The sequence below is a fragment of the Cyprinus carpio genome, chromosome B3, assembly GCF_018340385.1.
Source record: "Cyprinus carpio isolate SPL01 chromosome B3, ASM1834038v1, whole genome shotgun sequence".
Lineage (NCBI taxonomy): Eukaryota > Metazoa > Chordata > Actinopteri > Cypriniformes > Cyprinidae > Cyprinus > Cyprinus carpio.
In genome coordinates this window covers 29,266,457-29,289,720 of record NC_056599.1, presented here as the reverse complement: position 1 = coordinate 29,289,720, position 23,264 = coordinate 29,266,457, and the positions used below count along the sequence as shown (strand labels likewise).

The 23,264-nt window shown below is 36.0% G+C and overlaps 1 protein-coding gene across 1 annotated transcript; it reads right to left on the bottom strand.

Annotated features, from left to right (window-relative positions):
• Positions 1–3,337: 3,337 nt before the first annotated feature.
• mgat3a (beta-1,4-mannosyl-glycoprotein 4-beta-N-acetylglucosaminyltransferase a) lies at positions 3,338–22,598 on the bottom strand. Its single transcript, XM_042720637.1, has 3 exons — positions 22,419–22,598; positions 6,833–7,061; positions 3,338–6,170 (listed from the first exon to the last, which is right to left on the bottom strand). The coding sequence occupies exons 1-3, from the start codon at positions 22,442–22,444 to the stop codon at positions 4,923–4,925; spliced, it is 1,503 nt and encodes a 500-aa protein (XP_042576571.1). The 5' UTR covers positions 22,445–22,598; the 3' UTR covers positions 3,338–4,922.
• Between the last annotated feature and the right edge of the window lie 666 nt (positions 22,599–23,264).

The following is a 23,264-nucleotide window of genomic DNA, read 5'->3' as shown; positions in this document are numbered from 1 at the left end:
AACAGCTGATAAAAACATCACAATAATCCACAGAAAATCCACACAACCAAGTACTGCATAAAACCAAAAACAAACATAATCCAAACTTAAATCCTCAAATTAAAAGGAAAAACTAAACAGAATAAAAAGATACATATCCACAAATCAAGAACCGTAAAAAAACAAAAAAACTCATATTTGATTTCAGTTCTTGGCCCATGTAGGAAGGGGAAAAAGACAAAGTAGCTCAGATTTGATTTCAGTTCTTGGCCCCTGTGAGGGTCTCGGATGAACAGATGCACTGTTGCCCTCTGGTCTCACAGAAAGCTACAACCCACCTTCTGAGTGATTCGTGGGACAATTCAGCATTATTACTAAACCCTGTCAACTTGGCAAGCTTTCTACCTGAGATAGACGCAAAAACAAAGTAGGATGACATGAGCAAGAGTGCTGATGCTATAATATCACAGCCCAGACAATTTAGTGCAAAAGATTCATTTTTTTTTTAAATACAAAAGTTCAATAAATGAGAGATTTATGTAATATGGTTTTATGGACAAATCCAGGATTTTTTTTTCACAGATGGAGGTTAGGTAAGGGATAATGTACATTCAGCCAGTTGTTATCTCAGAATAAACCCTGACAGGGTGTATCAGGTATCAGCCTTAAGGCGTTTATTCTGAGATAACAACCGGCTGGATGTACATTATCCCACTTATTACACGGCTAATAAGATTTGTTTTTACCATATATGTTGAAAATAATGCTGAAGTCTTCCATTGTAACACGCGGTGGTTATGTGTTTTCAGTCACAAGATGGTGCCAGACAGTCAACAATAGCGGAGTGACTCCTTAAGCATATTAGTACAGGTCAAGATAACTAATAGTACCCGGATGAGCGGTGTGTTATTCAGTTGTTATCTGGGAATAACATACCGCTGGATGGCGCGATTGACCAATCAGAATCAAGTATTCCACAGAGCCGTGTAATAACAGCAGTTAAGATTAAAATGGCACAGAGGAAAGTATTATGGATTAAATTATGGATTAGGACAAAAAAGAGTTAACACCAAATCAAAACTTTATTTGTTCACTTTGGTCTATGGTCAATAACATTTTAACTGACAAAGTGAAAGTTAAAAGATGACATAGTCATGCTCGATAGGTCAACAAAAATGAAAATTCTGTCATCAGTTCTTCCTCAAATTCTTCCAGGTGGTTAACTCGCACTAATATCAGGTCTTATTTTCAAAGCATGAATGCAAATAATGCACTAATGCAAACGAGGCAGCAGTACTGAGATGATTGTAATACTCTGCAAATTTCCTTTGTGAATACAGAAACCGTTACTAGCACAGCATTCATATGAAATAAATATTCATATGAATAAACTTCAAATCAAAATATTGAGTTAATTTAAGTGCGTTTTGTTGTGAGTGCTTTCATACATTACTATGATAATCAATGTACAGTATGGTGATCTTTTAGTAATGAAATATGAGTAACACCTCATTGTGTAAACCTTATCCTTTATCAGCATTTAGTAACCAAATGACTTCTATTGTATTTTCTGTCCATCCTATGGAAGTCATACAGGTTTGGAATGACATGAGGGTGAGTAAATGATGACAAATTTCATTTTTGGGTGAACTATGATTTTAATTATAAACTCCAAAGTTTGAAAGCCCCACTGTATAAAACTTCCCATATTCGTCTTTGACTATTTAGGTTTGTTATCATATAATTTATTTCCTGTTGCTGCTAACTTTGCTGACACACGACCAGACCCTTGCTAACTCAGTTCCTGACAGGATATCCGGTTTCAAAACAAATTTTAAAGATCCACATCATGGATACTGATGGCTATTGCTTAACGTATCCACATCCAAGCACACAGAGTGTGACTGACCATAAAGCTTTAAAACACAAGTCATCAGCAAAATCTTAAACCTTTAGAGCCTTCGACAGGCCATCATAGAGCACTAAACTATGAAAAAGTGAAAGTGGCATTACAGCTGTAATATCATTGTCCTTTTCTGTGTAAAAATCATTAAAATATTAACAATACTGATTTAGATTTTTTTTTATCATCTTGTATAAATTGTATAAACATCAATAAAACAAAACCATTTTATTTGCAGAATGTTGTAATAGGGCTGCACGATTAATCGAATGCAATTGTCATGCGCATTTTGTTAGTAAAGCCGGTTCTGTAATCAGCAGTCACATGCTTTCAGATGGAGCAGCATTAACTACACAGAGCCGTAGTTCACTGAAAAGATACGCAAAAGAAATTGCAGATGATTTTATTGCGCAATTATGAAATCGAAGAAATCGTTCACGATAATGACAGCTGTTTGTGTAGCTTCTCTGTGAACTACGGCTCTGTGTAGTAAATGCTGCTCCATCTGAAAGCACGTGAAAATACCACATTTCAGTGGTTAAAGGGTTACTCCACCGCAAAATTACAATTTTGTCATTAATCACTTACCCCCATGTCGTTCCAAACCTGTAAAAGCTTCGTTTGTCTTCGGAACACAATTTAAGATATTTTGGATGAAAATCGGGAGGCCTGGGACTCTCCCATAGACTGCCAAATAAATAACAGTGTAAAGGTCCAGGAAAGTATGAAAAGCATCGTCAGAATAGTCCATCTGCCATCAGTGATTCAACCGTAACGTTATGAAGCTACGAGAATACTTTTTGTACACGAAGAAAACAAAAATAACGACTTTATTCAACAATTCCTCTCCTCTGTGTCCCTCCAAATCAGCGTAGCGCCATTTTGGCAATTCTGAGCAGTACACAGGCGGCGTACACTCTCCTGTGTCAGCGACGAACAAAGCTTTTACGGGTTTGGAACGACATGGGGGTAAGTGATTAATGAAAAAAAATTCATTTTGCGATGGAGTATCCCTTTAAATTGTATTTACAACACTGTTCCAGAACAGTTCAACCTAAATATTTAGCGTGCAGCACATTTTATGGAGGACTGTTTCCTGATCCTGGGAGAGAAGACTTCAATGCCGGCTGTTCTGACTCACAGTCTGTAAGTACTAGAAGAGCTTGTTTTTTGTCATTTCTCCGATCACAAATGCAGACATGGTTTTATGTTACGCAGAGCGATGCAACGCAACGCGTAAAAAGACAGTATAGGTCATTATAATCCGTAATTATGTCCCCACTGGATGCTACAAATGGCTCGATTGTAATGGGTTTTATTGTTTTCGTCTTGTTCTGACCGGGACACACATCACAGTATAGTAAGGGGTGTAAAACCTCGCTTTTCAGAATGATGAGCTTTGCAAAAAACGACACGTTTCAGAAAGGCGGGGCATAGAGGAGAAACAATAATGCACAGTATGTGGAAAATAATGTTTTTTTTAAACCTTAAACCGCATAAACACATTTCATTACACCAAATACACAAAATAATATTCTTTTTAGCAGCATCATATGAACCCTTTAAATCTTCTGTTTATCCAGCTACCACTATAGGCATTTCCTAGTTTCTTCTGCCAGGCGTATTTGGATTTTCAATTCGAGTGCTCCCTCTGGCCTTTGGATGGAGATTTACTACTGATCACAGAACCGTGCTCTACTCAAAAATACGCATGACAATCGCAGCTTCTGTCGAATCGCGATCTCAATTCCATTTCGATTTATCGTGCAGCCCTGTGTTGAAAGATAACACCTGTTTTCACAAAATTTCTTTAAGTTTTTTTTTTGTTTTTTTTTGTTTTTAATTTGTTTTAAGCATAAATCTAACAAACTATAAAATGAGAAAAAACTATTTGCCAGCAAGGTAAATAATAATAATAATAATATAATAAAAGATTTAAGGTATATTCTCTGAAAATAAGTCTTAACATACTGTTTAGTATATCATTATATTATTTTTGTATTTTTTTATATTATTTATCTTGTTTATTTTTACTGGGAAATAAGGTGAAATAGACATTTAAAATATATATTCTTCCAGTGTAGATAAAAAATATACACTTGTAAGATAGCATTACCACTATATGATGCAACGGTAATCTATGCACATAGTTTTTTGTTGTTTTAGTCAACGTATCAGACCTTTGAAACTTTTAAGATCTTTGCACGAGCAAATTTTCATTTTTATATTAACACTTTAATGCAAATAATGCATTAATCCCAATATGACTGTAATACTCTCTGCAGATCTCCTTTAGAAATACAGAAACCATTAGGTTTTTATTTTTTTTATTATTATTATTTTTTTATTTTTTTACAAAATATGCTTTTTGACGATCTTGCCTTTATATTAGATAGGACAGTGTGACGACAGAAAGCGAAGTGGGAGAGAGAGAGGGGGTTGGGATCGGTACAGGTCTATGAGCTGGGATTCGAACTCGGGACGCCCGCAGCGCAACGGCGCTATATGTCGCTGCCCATGAGGCTATCGGCACCGACCATCATAGCAGTTTTAGCCAATATAGTGCATATCATTCATATGGAGTAAACATTTCAATATATAAACATATCAAATCAAGTCCATTTAAGTGCAAATATTTTCATACATTACTATGATTACGTTTGGAGATCTTTTCGTAGAAACATGAGTAAAACCACGTTGGGTATAGGCACCTTGGTGTCACCAGATGGTGTGTATGGAGAATAATCTCATTAATTGTAACTGTTTTTAAACCATAAAAACAATTTTATAAATCACTTGCTATAGTTCTTGATAGAGAATCTAAAGCAACAAATCTGATTAAATAGTAAAACATGTTGGTATTCTATTATGTTGTTATGGTCTGTCTGTGATGTGGTGGGAATTCATATCAACTGTGAAACTTAAAAACTGAATCACGGACCACAAAAGGCTGTGAAACTCCTAACTATCATTCAGTTTCACTTCTCACTTACAGTTATTAAGCTGCCCATTTTAAACTGACCCATTTCTCTTAATGTCTTCATTTCTCTGTTGCATATGGGTTCTCAAGCAAATGGCGATATTTTTCATAATTGTCCAGTAGGAATTTGGGAGCATACATATGCTCTTTGGGGTTTGAGGGTGGGTATTTTGGAGCAGATCCATCAAACCAACCCCCTGTCTGTATTAACTTTTTAATATAACTCATCTTCCGTTTCTCGCTGTAATCGCCCCAACGTGGGAAGTCTCCATTTTGGGCCGATATGAGTTTATAATAAATTCCTTCTGGTTTAAAACACCAAGAACAGTGCCACCCAGCATAGTGAACTGGACTTCCTATGGCCCATGGCATCAGAATGCGTCCCGTGGAGTTCTCGTATTCCCGGAATCCCGACATGGAATAATAGGACCGGCGCCGGAGATAAATGCCATCACCCTTGTAAACCTTAAAGAGCATAGCTGCCGTGCAAGCAGATAAAACATTCAGCGTTCCGAACTGCCTCCAGTAGAATCCGTATAGGGATTTGCGCATGTGGATCCCGACCGGTTCCCTCCAGCCGTCGTAGAGCTTGAGGAAAAGAATTCCATCTCGAGCAGGAATTTCATCCGCATCATTGATGAGAAAAACATCATCTGCTTTGAGGCCCTCAAGCCTCGACATTCCGTTTTTGGTTAAATACGTGCGGAGGTAATCATCCACGATCCAGCCGTCTGCACGACCGCCATCAGGAAAATGGTCCAGGAATATGTACAGGATTTTGTGCTTTATGTAGTCAAACGTTCCATTTACGATCTGCTCCCGGAATAAAAGAGCTCTTGATTCACCGTATGCAGTGAAATTGGATTCGCAGACCAAAAACACATCCACGACATCTCCAAGTTCGTGGAATCGAGCGTGTAGTAGGTCAAACTCGTGGTTGATGTTGATGGCATTGATGACCCGACGTGGAACTTTTCTGGGTGTTACTTTTGACTTGAACGGGAGATTGGAATGATACACAATGGTAGGGATGCCACAGTGAGGGCCGTGCCAACCCTGCCGGCAGGGACACTGAACCACCTTCTTGTCTGCGTTGATTGCTTTATCTTTGGGGCTGATTTCTCTGTGATGTTGCAGTAACCTGCGGTGAGATGCAGAGGCAGTCATATCTGTCCCCTCTCCGAAGCACACTGCTCCAGATTTGGTGTGGATGAAAAAGACTGAGGGATCATCACGGAGTACAAAAGTACGTTCATGAATTTTCCTATCTGAAGGATCTGGCAGGATCACATCTAAGTCAACACTGACCTGTTTGGTGGAAAAGAAGAGCTTTATCAATACAGTTTCATTCATCTTTGGTATGAAAAAGTGACATTTCTGTATTAGTTATGACACTTTTATATTATTAGTTTTTCTGTCAATTACTGGCACACCCAAATCTAAAATATGACGATTCCTTTCAAACAAACAATTAAATAAAAACAAATATTAAGTGTGGTATAAGTTTCAAATGTTGTAACTTAAATGTATAGACCTGAAGTAAAAATGTTCAATCAATTTGTATTTTTCACTTTTAACACTCTGTCCCAAGTGAGCTTTATTCTGTAAGTGTGCAAAAATGTATTGTTAAGCATTTTTTTTAAATCATAACGGTTGGGTCACATGGTCTTATTCTCAGACTTCAGCTTATGCAGAAGATATATATAGCTTTTTTATGCTCTTGGGCATAAGCTAAAGTCTGTAAACAAGACTATGTGGCCCAACTGTTATTGTCAAATTTTAAGGCCTAAGACAAAATTGCTTGGTTTCTGTGTAAAAGACGTTACATTTAAAACTCAACACAAACTCCAAGTTATGCATTAAAACCTGGCCCAAAACCCAATGAGTTTTCAGGACAGGTAAAAGACTAAGAGGTCATACTGAAACCCTTAGACCTCGAGACGTTCCCTTTTGACCCTCATTGGCTCTACCTTCAGGTGGCTGTGTTTGTGCGAGTTTTGCTGGGGGTGGAAGTCAGCAGTCGGAAAATTCCAGAAGATATCATTGATCAAGATCTTCAAAGACTTCAGATGGGTGGAAGGAGCGGAGAGCTCCTGCAGCAGTAGAATATTGTGCAGGGCTTTGTAGTAATGAAGGAAGGAAATGACACAAATCCCCAGTAAGCACAGCAGAAAGACTTTATGCCTTCTTATTCTCATCCTGTAACACAGAGAAAACTCTGTTAATGTAAAACATAAGCGTGTCACTCTAAATCGTCTGGCTGTCTGAGTGTCCTCTCAGTTCAAAATAACAGCTAATTCGATAGCGGCAAGCTAACGCGAAGACACTTAGCGATCTCTTTTTGCAGTGGATCACGGGAGTTGTTTAGAGATGATTTAATACGATTTAGTCCTTAATGATATTCTTCTCTCTTACTGAGGTGTTTTTGTCTCAGTCCATGAATAGATTAGCAGTGTTGTGCAACATTAGCAAACATGGGAAAAGACTAGCAAACTGAGTCAAGCTCTGTGTGAACAGTTTGCATTGTGTGCGCAAGCTGATAACAATACACTATGAAGTAAAAGATGCAAATCCAAAGATATTTTATCTGATTAGCTTGCAGTTTGGTTAGCATTAAGCAGACTGGAATGGTGAATTTTGATAGACATGTTCATCAAACATGAACACCATATTATTCAAAACTCTTTGGTAATCTTTATGTTAGTTACAGTAACTGTGGGAGTTGTTGAGAGCCAAAAATAACAGCTCCTACTGACTGTAAAGACTGTTTTTACTGGTCACTGAAACTTATTTGTTGGAACAGCATCCCAGGGGCAATGCATGGTTTAGTGATTAGATGGTGATCAAGCAGGACTAAAATCTCAGTAACTACACAGTTTATGGTCACCCCGACTGAACCTACAAACTTTGTTAGCAGACAAGAAACTTAACCACACTAAATATTTGAGGTAAGTGGTTGCAATCAATTGATTTTAGCTACCTTTAAATAAACAAATTTAGTTGCCTAACTTTCAACATGTTTTTATTTTTAAATGTAGCTAAAATAAATAGTTTGCAACCACTTACCTTAAAAAAAAATATAATTTGTTTTTCAGTGCATATAAGTTTTTGGAGTTACATTACAACTGTAATAATTCTAACTATTATTGCACAGTGTAAATGCAACAATATTTTAAAAATATAGATTTTATAATAATAAACAATTAAAAATATGTATGGACTTTTTCATTATCTTTATCTTAAATAATATGAAAAATTCATTAAAATTATTTTAATGTAAAATACAGCAATAATTTAACAAAGTATTAAAAGTATATAAATATGTGTGTTTTTTTCATGGAGGGGGTCAGGGAAAATTTGCAAAGCAAGTAAAAAAAAGGCCAGCATAATCTTTGTTAGCAGACAAGACACTTATCCATACAGACGTTTACAGAGTAGCAATATAGCTGTGAAAATTCAAACTATTATTGCACAATGTAGATATAACAATATTTTATTATAAAATATTAACTTTATTAACAGTCATATTTGACTTTTTGTTTTTATATTGATTAACATATATGAAAAATCCATTGTGTTTTAATGAAAGAGGCAACAATAATTTAATATTAAACTACATTTTTTTGTCATGGTGGGGTCAACAAAAAGTACAGAGCGAGTAAAAAAAGAAAAAACTGAGCAGGCCAGCAAAACAAGCACTTATTGTTGAGACCTTTGTAAGCTTTCTTATATCTATGACATGTTAATGGTGTCTATCAACATAGTTTTTACTTAGAGATAGTTCACCCAAAAATGAAAATACTGTCGTCATTTACTCAGCTTCAATCTGTTCCAAAACTGTATGAGTTTCTTTCTTTTGTTGAACACAAAAGAAGATATTCTGAAGATTGTTAATAAGTAAACAGTTGCTGGTAGTCATTAGCTGCGTCCCAAATGACGCACTATACACTACGCACTTACACACTATGTACTTATGCAAAATCCACTCATAATATCATAATCCTATAATTAATGACAAAATAAACCTAAATAAATTATTTCATTCATAATCGAAGTCTGGTAGCCCCTCCTCCTTCGTAATGTAATTAAAGCTGCGACAGTTGAGTGCACGAAGTGTCCAACATTCCACACTTAATTTTTTTCAGTTATTTAAGTGCATCATCCGGGTGATTAAAGTGCACTTTTTATTTTTGGAATTTTCAGTGTGAACACACTACTCGCACTATTTATACTAATAAACATCATAGAATAGTGCATAAGTACACTATTTGGGATGCACCTATTGACTTACATAGTAATGAAGAAATAACACATTTTTCAGAATATCTTCTTTTGTCAGCAGAAGAAAGACATTGATACATGTTTGAAATAACATGAGGGTGAGTAAATGACAATATAATTTCTTTTGAAACTCTCTTTAATGTGTTCATACATGTAATGTTGCAGAATATAATAAGCAAATGTTTCCACCCAAAACAAAAACTTTGAAACAAATGGACCTGGGTGGAGACAAGAACAATCAAGGAAACGGTTTTACTGCTACAACATGTTACATAAAAAAAAGAGGAAATTAAATGAATTGAAAAAGGGAAGAAGAAACACAGATGTTGAAAACCAGGCAAGAACCAATGTTTTTACCAGTAACTAAAACCATAAAAAACTTTTTCATTATTTAAAATTAAAATCAACTGAAATAAAATCTAAAAAGCCTATTTTATTTCAGCTAGCTGTCACTGCAACATTTATTGTTTTCATTTCGTTTAACTTGGAAGTATTAAAAGTAACTAAAACTATAACATTTAATATATATATATATATATAATATATATATATATATATATATATATATATAAATATATAAATGAAAAAAAAAAAAAAAATGACAAAAAGCACAACAAAATTGCTGAAACTAAAATTTAACTAAAATCAAAGCAGGAAATATAAAAATAAAATCAAATTCAAAATATAAACAAAAAAACTATAAGTGTTTTTGTTGCTGGTTAAGGTGTGACATATAACTGAGCTTAAAAAACATCCCAAAGGTACAAAGCTGCTTTTATCAATGGTAATACAATACCTCTCTGACAGGACACTGAGAGAGGCTCAGTGAATAATTGACCTGACGTGAGCTCAATTTTTCTCTTATCACCTGTTTTCTCACCTCCCAGCGTTAATATTGAACAGGACAAACAGAATCTACTGCTGAACTACAAATTATATCCTTACAGTGGGGAAAATACTTATTTTATCCCCTGCTAATTTTGTAAGTTTGCCCACTTACAAAGAAATTAAGGGTCTGTTATTTTTATGGTAGGTTTATTTTAATGGATAGAGACAGAATACCGACCAAAAAATCCTGAAAAAACAGATTATATAAAGGTTAGAAATTGATTTGGATTTCAGTGAGTGAAATAAGTATTTAATCCTCTACCAACCAGCAAGAATTCTGGCTCCCACAGATATGTTATGTATGTACCCATGCGAACACAGATTAGTCCTGCCACTTTAAGAAGTTACTCCTAATGTCAGCTCGTAAGGTGTGAAAAAGACACCTGTCCACACAATCTGTATCTTCTATTCCGACCTCTCCCACCACCATGGGCAAGACCAAAGACTGTAGATCTGCACAAGGCTGTAATGGGCTACAAGAGACAACTGTTTGTGCGATTATTCAGAAATGGAAGAAATACAAAACAACCATCAATTCTCCAACTCTGTGTGGAGCTCCGTGCAAGATCTTGCCCCATGGGGTAAGGATGATCATGAGAAAGGTCAGGGATCAGCCCCGAACCACACGGGAGGAGCTTTTTAATGATCTTAAGGCACTTGAGACCACAGTCACCAAGCAAAACATTGGTAACACACTAAGCCGCAATGGACTGAAATCCTGCAGCGGCCGGAAGGTCCCACTGCTCAAGAAGACACATGTACAGGCCCGTTTAAAGTTTGCCAAAGAACATCTAAATGATTCAGAGAAGGCTTGGGAGAAAGTGCTGTGGTCACAAGAGACCAAAATTGAGCTCTTTGGCATTAACTTGACTCCCATGTTTGGAGGGAGATAAATGCTGACTGTGACCCCAAGAACACCATCCCTACAGCAAGCATGGAGGTGGAAACATTATGCTTTGAGGCTGTTTTTCTGCTAATGGTACAGGACGACTTCACTGCATTAAGGGGCAAATGAACGGGGCATGTACTGTAAAATCTTGGACGAGAACCTCCTTCCTTCAGCCAGAACACTGAAGATAAAAATCATCTTCCAGCATGATAATGACCTAAAACATACTGCCATGGTGACAAGAAGTGGCTCAAGAAGAAGAACATTAAGGTCATGAAGTGGCCTAGCAAGTCTCCAGACCTCAATCCTATAGAAAATCTGTGGAGGGAGCTGAAACTTCAAGTTGCCAAACGAAACCTTAAGGATTTCGAGAGGATCTGTAAAGAGGAGTGGATCAAAATCCCTCCTGAGATGTGTGCAAACCTGGTGACCAACTACAAGAAATGTCTTACTTCTGTGCCAACAAGGGTTTCTGCACCAAGTACTAAGTCATGTTTTGCTTGGGGATCAAATACTTTTTCACTCACTGAAATGCAAATAAATGTATTACCTTTATATAATGTGTTTTTTCTGTACATTAAAATAAACCTACCATAAAAATGACCGACCCTTCATTTCTTTATAAGTAGGTAAACTTACAAAATAAACATCATGTCAAATAATGGCTTTAAATGGTACGAAGGTCAGAGTTTGAACACATGATAAATCATATTTGTTGTCAATTATTAACTAAAAGATTATAGATTATGGCTGCTTTCCAGTCATGGCTGCTTTCCAAAATTATTAACTAAATATATATATATATATATATAATATTATATATATATATATTTCCATATATATATTTACCCTATTATATATATATATGTACACACACACACAATATTTAAAAAAAAAACGGCAGCCATAAGTTCTAACAATTCTATATTTAATACTACTAATAATAATGATCCTTTAATTTTACGATTTGAATTTTGTTTTGCGTGTATTAATTTAACCCATGTCATGTCTATTTGTCTAGAGGACAATTTAAAACAAAATGATATAGCTTACCTGACTTTACCCTATTAAAACCATTCTGCTCGTTTCCAGTCTCTTGAAACCACAAAACAGTGATTTTACCATTTATATTCATGGCCTGCCAGCATACTGCCAGTCTGATAAGAACCATCCCTCTAAAACAACATGTTGCATCACAAAGTTACATTCAAGGGATGTAAGCATGGGCGTAGTTTGTGCTTGTCTGAGCTTGTGACCGTGTCATGTATCCTGACCCCCCTGTTTAACTTCTGACTGAAGGTCTAGTTTTGGTCATGACTCATGAAATACAGGTGGGGCAACATAATGCTACTGGTAAAGGTGTGACTCAGGACAAATAACTGAGCTTAAAACACATCCCAAAGCTATTGTTACAAAGCTCTTTTTAGCAGATTAAGTAATGGAGAAGGTAATGGAGAAGGAGTTGGAGTGACCACGTCCACAGGGTAAATAAAGAAAATATTACATAAATTACAATTGATTTTGAAATAAAATTTGAAATACATAAAAATGTATTTTATATATATTGAAATAAATTTAAATATATATATATATTATATATATATATATATATATATATATAATATATAAATATTTATATATATATATATATATATATATAATTTTTAATGCACATTTAAGTCAATATTTTAAAATAAATATTTTAATGCACATTTAAGTCAATATTTTAAAATAAATAGTACAATTAATTTTATTATAAATATTAATTCATATTAATAATTCATATTATAATATATCAGTCACACAAAAAAAATAAAAAAATAATTAAAAATCAAAGAAGCAAACCATCAAACCATCAAACTAGATGATACATGATATACCGGTATTGATGATAACATTGATATTCAAATAAAAAATAACTAATAACATTTACACGATTAAAACTGATCTTGAAAAACTACATTACACTCTGTAAAATGTTAAGTTGGTCGCAGTGCAATGCACTTAATGCCTCATCTGCGCTGCGCAGAAACAGTGTATCACAGGATGACTTAATGCTCTCATCTGCGGCCAGTCATTCTTCAATAAGGTTCATACATTTAATTACATTAGTTAACATATATAAATAACATAATTCTAGGTTCATAAACTGAAGACAATATTTCCACACCATTGCACCATTAATCTTAGTTCATGTTAATTTCAGCATTTACTTCTGCATTATTAAAATCACAAGTTGTGTTTGTAAACATTAATGCGCTGTGAAGAATAAAATAAACAAATAATTATAAACATATTAAAAATAACAAAGATCAAATAACATGTCAGATATTATAAAGTGTCCCAATATTGTATTGGAGTCCTCTACATCAGGTTTAAATGCATTTTTGATTATCTAATTGTCAGAAAACATTGTAATTTTTCTCAGAATATACATTTAATATTTAGAGTCATTTGGGCCAATGATTAGGAAATGATTCGTTTCAGCAGAAACAAGTTCGGAACAAGCCCCTCCCTTCCTCAAAGCCTACTCTGCTCTGATTGGTCAGGCTGGCCAAAATCCTGTTGTGATTGGCACAGAGATGAGTCCTTGAGCCAGTTAGCCATCGGCCTACCGGTTTGGATTCGCTACCACAGGATATCATTCGGTAACATGTTTGTTTTCGTGAGCTTCACTTCAGAACAGTTCCGAAGCTACAAGTCACTTGGACTCTCATGTGCAGTTCACAAATGGATGGGTTAAGGAGCCTGCAGATTGACAACAACCTTTACATAAAACAATAATATAGTCAATCCGTTCTTATAAGCTCTTCAGATGCAGCACACCAGCAACCTCCTTTGCTATACTGTAGTGCTCAACAGAGAAAGAGGATTAAAACACACACACAGATGCAGCACACCAGCAACCTCCTTTGCTATACTGTAGTGCTCAACAGAGAAAGAGGATTACAGTTTTTCTCTTTCACACACACACACACACAAACACACACACCTAATTCACTTCATTGGAAACACTGTTGGTAGTTTTTAGGGGCAGCATCACCATCCAAACAAAGCTATGTTTGGTTATACACACACACACACAGACACACACACACACCCATACATACATCAACACAGCATTTCTAAACATATTAGTTTATTTAGGAAGTTTGGAATTTTGTAATACAAATAGAAACAAAATTATAACCAAGAATAAAAAAAGTCTACAGGTCAAAATTATTAGCCCTGTGATTTTAATAGTCAATGGTGTATTCCTTTTGCTTGATAACAGCCTTTAGTCATTTGTTGTAGTTCTCAACAAGTTTCATGTCTCCTGAGGAGTCGCAACCCATTCCTCCTTAGCAAATCTCTCAAGCTCCTCCAGATTTGTTGGTCTCCTTGCCTGGACTCTGGTCTTCAGTGAGCCCCACAGATTTTCTATTAGATTCAAGTCTGGGTTTTGAGCAGGCCAGTCAAACACTCACACTTCTCACATTTAGATATAACTACACAAGAAAAAATGAATTATTCTCCACCATCATGCAAGAAAAAAAAATGTCGACCCAAACCATGTTTTGTTGCAGATTGCCTGAGGTTGTCTTTCAAAGTCTTCTTGTAGTCTTTCGTTTTCATGATTCCTTTGACCTTGATGAGATTCCCAGTTCCAAATGCACTGAAACATCCCCACAGCATTATACTCCCTCCTCCATGTTTCACTCTGGAAACGGTGTTCTTTGTGTTGAGCATCTGACCCTTCTTTCTCCAAACATAGGCAACATCTCTATGGCCAAAGAGCTCTGTTTTCGTCTCATATGACCAAAGGACACATTTCTAGTATTAATAGCTTTTCTCTAGGTTGTCCTTCAAACTTCAGTCTAGCTTGAAAGTGTCTTCAAAAGAGGAGTTTTTCTTGGTCTGCAACCTCGCAGTCCATTCCTGTCTGGGCCTCTAGTGTCCGTCTTCGTTGAGACATAAATCCCAGACTTGACTAAGTCATTCTTGGCAGTTTTTCTAAGGTCTTTAGAAACCTTTGTCAATAGTTTTCTTTACAAAGTTTTTGAAATCTTTCACTTCCTGCCTCTGTTCTCCACTGAATGGGTCTCTTCAAACTTCTTGAGAATACTTCTCACGGCTGGTCTTGACACTTGAAAATGCTTTGATAAATGTATATATGATTCGTCTCCTTTGTGAGCATTACCAAATCTTTATCTCAAGTCTAAACTAATTTTTTTGTGTCTTTGCCATAATGACAGTACATATTTTACTAGACGTTTTGCAAGATACTAATCCTCAGTTTACAGTGCAATTTAAAGGTTTAGAGGATTAACTAGGTTAATTAGGCTAGTTAGGCAAGTCATTGAAAAACCGTTATTAATAATATTGACCTTAGCATTTTTTTATTTATTTGAGGGCTAATAATACTGACCTTAGCATTTTTTTTTTAAAATTTTTTTTCCATAAATACACATGAATTAGACGAAATTACTAGCAATATGGACACTATTCTTCTCTAATACATTAGAAGCTGTTGCCCCCATTAAATTAAAAAAGGTTAGAGAAAAATGTACTGGGCCATGGTACAACAGTAATACCCACTCTCTCAAGAAAGAAACTCGTAATCTTGAAAGCAAATGAAGAAAAACTAACTTGGAAGTTTTTAGAATTGCATGGAAAAACAGTATGTCCATCTATAGACAGGCTCTAAAAACTGTCAGCGTTGAGCATATCCACGAACTCATAGAAAATAACCAAAACAATCCAAGGTTTTTATTTAGCACAGTGGCTAGATTAAAGGAACACTCCGACTTTTTGGGACTTTAGCTTATTCACAGTATCCCCCAGAGTTAGATAAGTCCATACATACCTTTTTCATTTCTGTGCGTTCTGTAAGTGTTATTTGACGCACCCACCGCTAGCCTAGCTTAGCACAAAGACTGGATGTAAATGGATAATGGTAGCATAGTGATATAGTGAATAGGGGCTCCGTGTATCCCCTTTATTGTTATTATTGTGTTGTCATGAACACACTGTGTCGCTCAATAACAAATGAGCGGCGCTAAATGTAACTCTCAGGACTAATACATTCAACTTGCTAATGAATTGTAGGGGGATGGGCAGTTTTCTTTCTTTTTTGAGAAAATGTTTTGTGAAATAGTAGGCTAACGTCACTGTCTGTGGGTTCATTGTGCAACAACTATTTGCCTTGTGCTATTACTTTCCCCATTCATTGTAATGCAATTATCTAACATTACTGTAGTATATGCTGTTGAATGTATTTGGTCAGCTGTAATAAATTGCATTTCAAATATATCAATTCCTGTAATAATTCTTTATACATTTTCTGTGATAATTATTAATCAGGATGAGATGAGTGTTCTATGGCACTTTGTAACTCCTCGTCTGTGTATTCTGGCTCAAAACTGTATGGTTCTGGATCTTGGTTTGATACACAGTAAAATTCCTCTGAGTCTGACAATTCCTCAAAGTCAGCCATGATCACGAGTCACGTCTAGCTAGTTAGTCACGTTTGTTTTGTTTACGGAACCATCAACAGGGCGTCTCGTGTGCTGCGCTAATCACTCCGCCCAAGTAGCCACTCCGCCCAAGTAACGTTAGCTGTGCTCCTACGCCTAGTGAGAATATAGTTCCCAGTATTTATACGATTAAAAATGGTCTCTGTCTCATATAGCCTTGTTATTTGTACACACTGTGACTATACAGATCACAACATGTAAATAGGAAAATGTTTGCATTATTTTGTCACTTATTGGGATTACTATGCTACCATTATCCATTCACTGTCCCACTAAATTACTGAAAGAGTTGTTACCTGTAGCCGAAGAACCGCCTCTCAATATTATTAACTCGTCGTTATCTCTAGGTCATGTCCCAAAACTATTCAAGTTAGCAGTTATTAAGACCATCTCATTGCTAGTTTTACTTGAGCTTAGTGTTGCGTTTGACACCATAGATCATGACATACTCATAGATCCATTACAAGACTATACGGGTATTCAAGGGAAGGCCTTAAGAGGGTTTAGATCCTACCTGTCCGATCGCTATCACTTTGTCTATTTAAACGGGGAATCATCTCAATTAAATCCAGTAAAGTACAGAGTGCCACAAGGATCTGTCCTAGGTCCTCTGCTATTTTCAATTTACATGTTGCCCCTTGGTAATATTATTAGAAAATACGGGATAAGTTTCCACTGTTATGCTGATGATATTCAACTCAACGTCTCAACGAGACCAGTTGAAACTTCTAAATTATCTAAGCTAACAGGGTGTGTTAAAAATGTAAAAGATTGGATGACCAATAATTTTCTGCTATTAAATTTGGATAAGACAGAGATATTACTTATTGGACCAAAAAACAGTACACAGAATCTCTTGTATTACAGTTTGCAACTAGACGGATGTACTGTTACTTCCTCTACAGTCACAAATCTGGGTGTTATATTAGATAGCAACTTATCTTTTGAAAATCACATTTCCCATGTTACAAAAACAGCATTCTTCCATCTTAGAAACATTGCCAAGCTACGAAACATGTTACCTGTTTCCGATGCAGGAAGGCTAGTTCATGCATCCATGACCTCTAGACTGGACTATTGTAATGCACTGCTAGGTGGTTGTCCTGCATCCTCAATAAACAAGCTAAAGGTAGTCCAAAATGCAGCGCCTAGAGTCCTTACCAGGTCAAGAAAATATGATCATATTACCCCAATTTTACAGTCTCTGCACTGGCTACCTATTAAGTTCCGTATCAGTTACAAAATATTTCTACTTACTTATTAGGCCCTTAATGGTTTTGCTCCTGCATATCTAACTACGGTAGTCTTCTACCATGCTACAATCCATCACGCTCCCTAAGGTCACAAAACTCTGGACTTTTGGTAGTACCTAGGATACCTAGGGGTTCAGACACACTCTCTCTGTTTAAATCTAGATTAAAGACATCTCTTTGGCCAAGCATTCATATAATGCATCTTATAACCTTGTACTTCAGTTACATCTAATCAAACGCACATTAAAATTCTTTTGCTTGGGTTGAGCGCATCATTTTTTGCTTAGTTGGAACAGCAGCTACGCTAATTTTTCTCTATTACCTTCTCTGTTTCTGCCGTAACTAGGAATTACAGAAGCTTCTGTCTGGGTCCAGTCCTTACAAAGACCTGAGATGACCAAACATCTGAGAAGAGATGATGCCAACCCCTCAGAAGACCTCAGGTGATGCCAACCCTCAGACAACATACAAAACTAAGTACATGCTATAAGTTTGATCGCAACATATAATCATTGCTGTTAAGAGTTCACCGTCTGTTTGATTACATGACATTAACTTACTGCTTGATTTTTAGCGTACATTTCTGCTATATGGACATCAACTTGAGATAAGCACTGATAACCTATTACTAAATATAATATAAAAACTTTAATTTTCTGTAAAGCTGCTTGCAACGATTTGCATCGTGAAAAGCGCTATATAAATAAACTTGAATTGAAATTGAAGGGAAAATAGCAATTGAAAAACAACTGAAACAGCTCAACATAACGAATGCTTCAATTGGTTTCCCCAAATTCAACAGAAAATTCAACTTTTAATGACCTCTGCACTCTTAAAATTATTGAACCCCTTCATGGTAAGCATCTTTAGTCTTAGCAGGGCACCCTTTTGCTGTTATGCAGCAAATCAGATGCATAGCCAGACACCAGGTTCTGGCAGCACTGCTGAGGAATCTTAATTCTTCATGAGCTACAGTCTCTAGATCAGTAATATTTTTGGTTTGGCCTTCAACCACCTTCTTCAAATCCCACCAGAGATGTTCTGTAAGCTTCAAGTCAGCTGACTGTGAAGGCCACTGGAGAATCTTTCAGGACTTCTTCTGCAACCAGGCCTTGGTGGAATCTGAAGTATGCTTGATATCATTGTCCTGTTGGAAAGTCCAATGTTGCTCAAGCTTCAGCTTCCTTACAGACGACATGACATTTTCAACGTACAACTTACTACACAATTGAAATCCACAAACACACCCTTCTCTGTGTGTTCTTACATGCAGGGCCAACGATGCAAATACAGGAAAGAGAAAGATGATAAATAACTGATAAATATGATGCAAATATTTTATCAGGTGGCCATATCTGAATTGTAATGGGTATAAACCCAGTCCGCTTCATCTGCATACGGACATATAAAGCAGAAACCAAACAGCTCATAAAAAATGGCAAACTAATCCAGAGCTATTTGCTTAAAGCAAGTGTTTCCTAACCACAAGAGCTTCTGCACTCATTTCTACAAAAATTCAATGTTTTTTCACTTTCAAAAAAGTGGTGTGGATTGTCTGAAAACTGTCAAGGTGGTCCTACATGCTTTACATTTGTTCTTGCGTTACTTAAAACACCACAGGCCACCCACAATCCATTCACTGAAGCATACTGCACTTCAAAATAGCAAACATGAATTGAAATAGCCAATCCAACAATTTCTTATGAGTTTGAAAGGTACTATGTGTATATACAATGAGCAATTATTTACTGGATTTGCTGAAGTTTGTGGCTTTAAATATTTGAAACATACTCAGCGTTTTCTTTGGGACAAAGTTAACTGGACAACAGCAAACAAATCTGTATATTGCATCTTTCATTGCTGAGTCACGCCTGTGAAATTATCTGTTTTGAATGGACAAAAATTCTGATCAAATGTCTATACTTGTTTTATGGCAATGTCAATTAACTTTCAAGACACTCTTCAAACTGTTGCTTGAGCACGAGAGCAGTTGATCTGAAAGGGAAAAGCGGACAGTTAAAGAGAAAACACTGAAAATGCAAAGAATGAACTGAAGCTTTTTGTAACAACGATGCACAAGACTGTTAAAAACATCCGAGGTTTTTGCACAACTTGTGGTCACGTAACAGTTTCACTTTCAAAAACTCTTTGTTTCTCCTCTACAACACGGCAATGCAAACTCCACACAGTACAAAAGTACGATGCAAGCTCTGTGTCTAATGTCACAGCTGGGTTTGCACTGTGTTTGGTTGCATTCACATATTTGCACATTATGTATCTCGGGCCTTTCAAAGTCACAGGCTATCACCCTCTGGTCATCCAAGATGTAGATGAGTTCATTCAAACAGATTTGGAGAAATTTATCAGAATTACATCACTTGCTCACCAATGGATCCTCTGCAGTGAATGGGTGCCGTCAGAATGAGAGTCCAAACAGCTGATAAAAACATCACAATAATCCACAAGACCATCTGTCCATTAATTAACATCTTGTAAAATGAAAAGCTGTTTGTTTGTAAATCCATAATCTATAACAATGCTCGCTCAAGTTAAAAAGTCCATCCCCTTTTGTTCTCTCAGTCACAGACAATTAGTTAATTGTAAACAGTGCTTAAACTGAGCATATTTCTCTCCTGATTCAGACATGACGACAAGATTACAGATAGAGAATTCATATTTTAGCCCGAAGGAATGGTTTGAAGAAAAAATAAGTCTGAATGATGGAATTGTTTTTTACAAAGATGGAGCTTTTCACTTCACAAGGTGGTAAATGATGAACTGCTAAGTGATCTGTTAAAAAGAGTCTGTGACTTCCAACAGCAACACTCTTTGTTTTAGCTAAACTGTGAGACAAAATTCAGTAACTTCCTTTAACCCTGGAACAACAACTGTGAAGATAAACTGGATAATGTTATAGAAATAGGTATAATGATTGGCTTGTCAAATGTTGATGCTGGCTTGACAAAAACAACTCTGTAAGAAAAAAAAAAAAAAAAAAGGTTTTGCAAAGGTTATAAAGGGATTAAATACTTTTAATACACTACACACAAATACAGCAACATGATAGGCTAGATGAATATATATTAGGTTAGCAGCATTGGCTATTAATATACACAAAATGTACTGCTGTTTTCAATTTCTTTAATATTGCAGAATATTAAAGCAAATATAAATATATACGCTTTTTGTGCACCTGCATGTGCAATCATTGACTTGTTAATGCTCACGTTCATATCTGCCATCAACCAGCCTTCTCTCTTTACATCGCTTTTAGCATTTACCACTGAAAGAAATATATATAGCCAGCTTACATAAAAAAATAGACCACTAAACCTGACTACCCAGGTTTCATATCGAGGGCAGAGTAAAGTCTGATCCAGATGATAGATAGATACTGCAGGGCTGCCAACTCTCACATATTCAGCATGAGACCATAGACTGTTTATAAAGCATTGACACTTTTCTCACGCCACACATACATTTTCTCACGTGTCAAAAGCATCCCCAACTTAAAACGACAATAGTAGGATATTGCCGATTTTGTAAAAGCTCTGTGTGCCTTTGTGTTTGTGCTCTGGAAAGAATCAAAAGATTCTATTTAAAATGTGTTTTCATAGCACTGAGCAATGCAGAAAATCACAGACATAGGGCCTACCTGTTGATTTCTTGCACAATTGTGACCAGCCTTTGCGTTCACTCACCTCTAAATGCTTGATTTTTACCCCTGCATGCTCGCAAATCCAATTTTAATTTCAGTGTGTGCTTTATTAGCCTGACAACTGTTACAATGTATTACCAAAGCATAGTTTACATTGGATCTAGAACAGATAGGCCTATATAGGAAATTTAAAAAATAAATAAAAATGTACAATAATAATACATTTAAAAAATAAAACAAATCAACCTTTTAGAATTCTATAAACACGTTAGAATTCAGTCTCACTGTAAAAGGAACTTTGTGAGTTTGTACCGAAGTGACACCTTTTTAGTCATTATTAAGTAAGGGCTATATTCACGCACTTTATAGGCTAAATATAGCTAATCCCTTCAGAATTTGAATAAAAGTTTTGTTTTTCGTGCTGCTAACGGCCACATAAACCTGTACAAGCAGCAAGGTTTCGGGAGGGATTCATTTTCGAATGGGAGAAAAAAAAAATCTCACAACAGACGTTCAAGCAATGCATACTAATAGATTAATAGAAAAATATTTGAATTATTATTATTATTTATTTTTTTAAATGCGGTTGCAATTATTTATAAAAGTAATGATTAGTGAATCTGGCAGTTCTTAACTGTACATTGCTATTCTTGTTGTGGTAAAAAGTTAATAGTTGTGCAACAGTTATTTTACATAATTCTATGATAAAACACAGTAGGCTACCATCATGACATTAATCCAAATATCAAACAAAACTCTCCTGGCAGGCGTTTTATATAGGCCTATATATATTTTTGAACTCCAAGTTAGCAGCCTTGATGACACATGTAAGTGTGCAAAAGGCCTACATACTACAAGTAGACATGTGTAGACAAAGTGCATGTAAGTAATTTGACATTACTTTTTACACGGGTTTTATCTTCGTTGCGATGATGTATGAGCTCTCTAACTTGAATCAACTGATTAGATGCAGAAACTAAAAATCCACCTATACTGAGAAATACGATCTAAACAACAAACCGCAGTGAATCTCTCTCCAGCACAGCTTGAGTTTGCAGTGAAGTATCTTACCTGACAGCCAGGTATGACCTTCCCATGCTGCTCCTGCATGTGTCCGTCAGTTCGTTTGGCCTTTAAGTATAAAGCTTATCTCTGTGTCTCGCGCTCTTGACTGACTCGTGCAGGAAACTAACTGAACGCACGCGCCCTGAGGCGCGAGGACTCGGAACAGAAGTAGCGTGACTTTTATGGTTAAATTATATTTGAACCCACACCCACTATCTCCTTAGCTCTTTATGTCTCAGTTGTTTCGGTGTGTTTTATTGGCTTGTCAAAACTAGCCTGTGACGTTGATGTGCAATAGGCAGAGATGTTTCAAAGCCCCAAAACACAACGTTTTCACAGTTTGCACTACACACACTGTACACATGTGCACAATACAAAATACAAGGTCAAACACACCTTAATACATACAACAGGCAACAAAACCCATCTGTAAGCGAGCAGGTGTGTGTGTGTGTGTGTGCAAGCATATCAACCTAAGAATTTCTATAAAAGTAATAGTAAGAACAACCAATAATAACAACAACAACAACAATAATAATACTTAACACAAAAAGGGAGAATGACAATAATTGCAGTAATTGTATAGTTAGCAGTAACAATACTAATGCCATCTGCACTACAACAACTAATAATAATAACAATATTACTAATAATAAAAATAAAACTAACCATAGTAATATTAAATTATTATATTTAAGGCCAGTACCCACCCACATGCCTCGCTTACCTTGTGTGTGTGTGTGTGTCTGTGTGCTTCTTTTTTTGTGTGATGTGAGTCAACTAATGTGTGATGCATTAAAAAAAACATTAGACTGACTAGGACAAAGGCCAGGCCACTTATTCTGTGTCCTG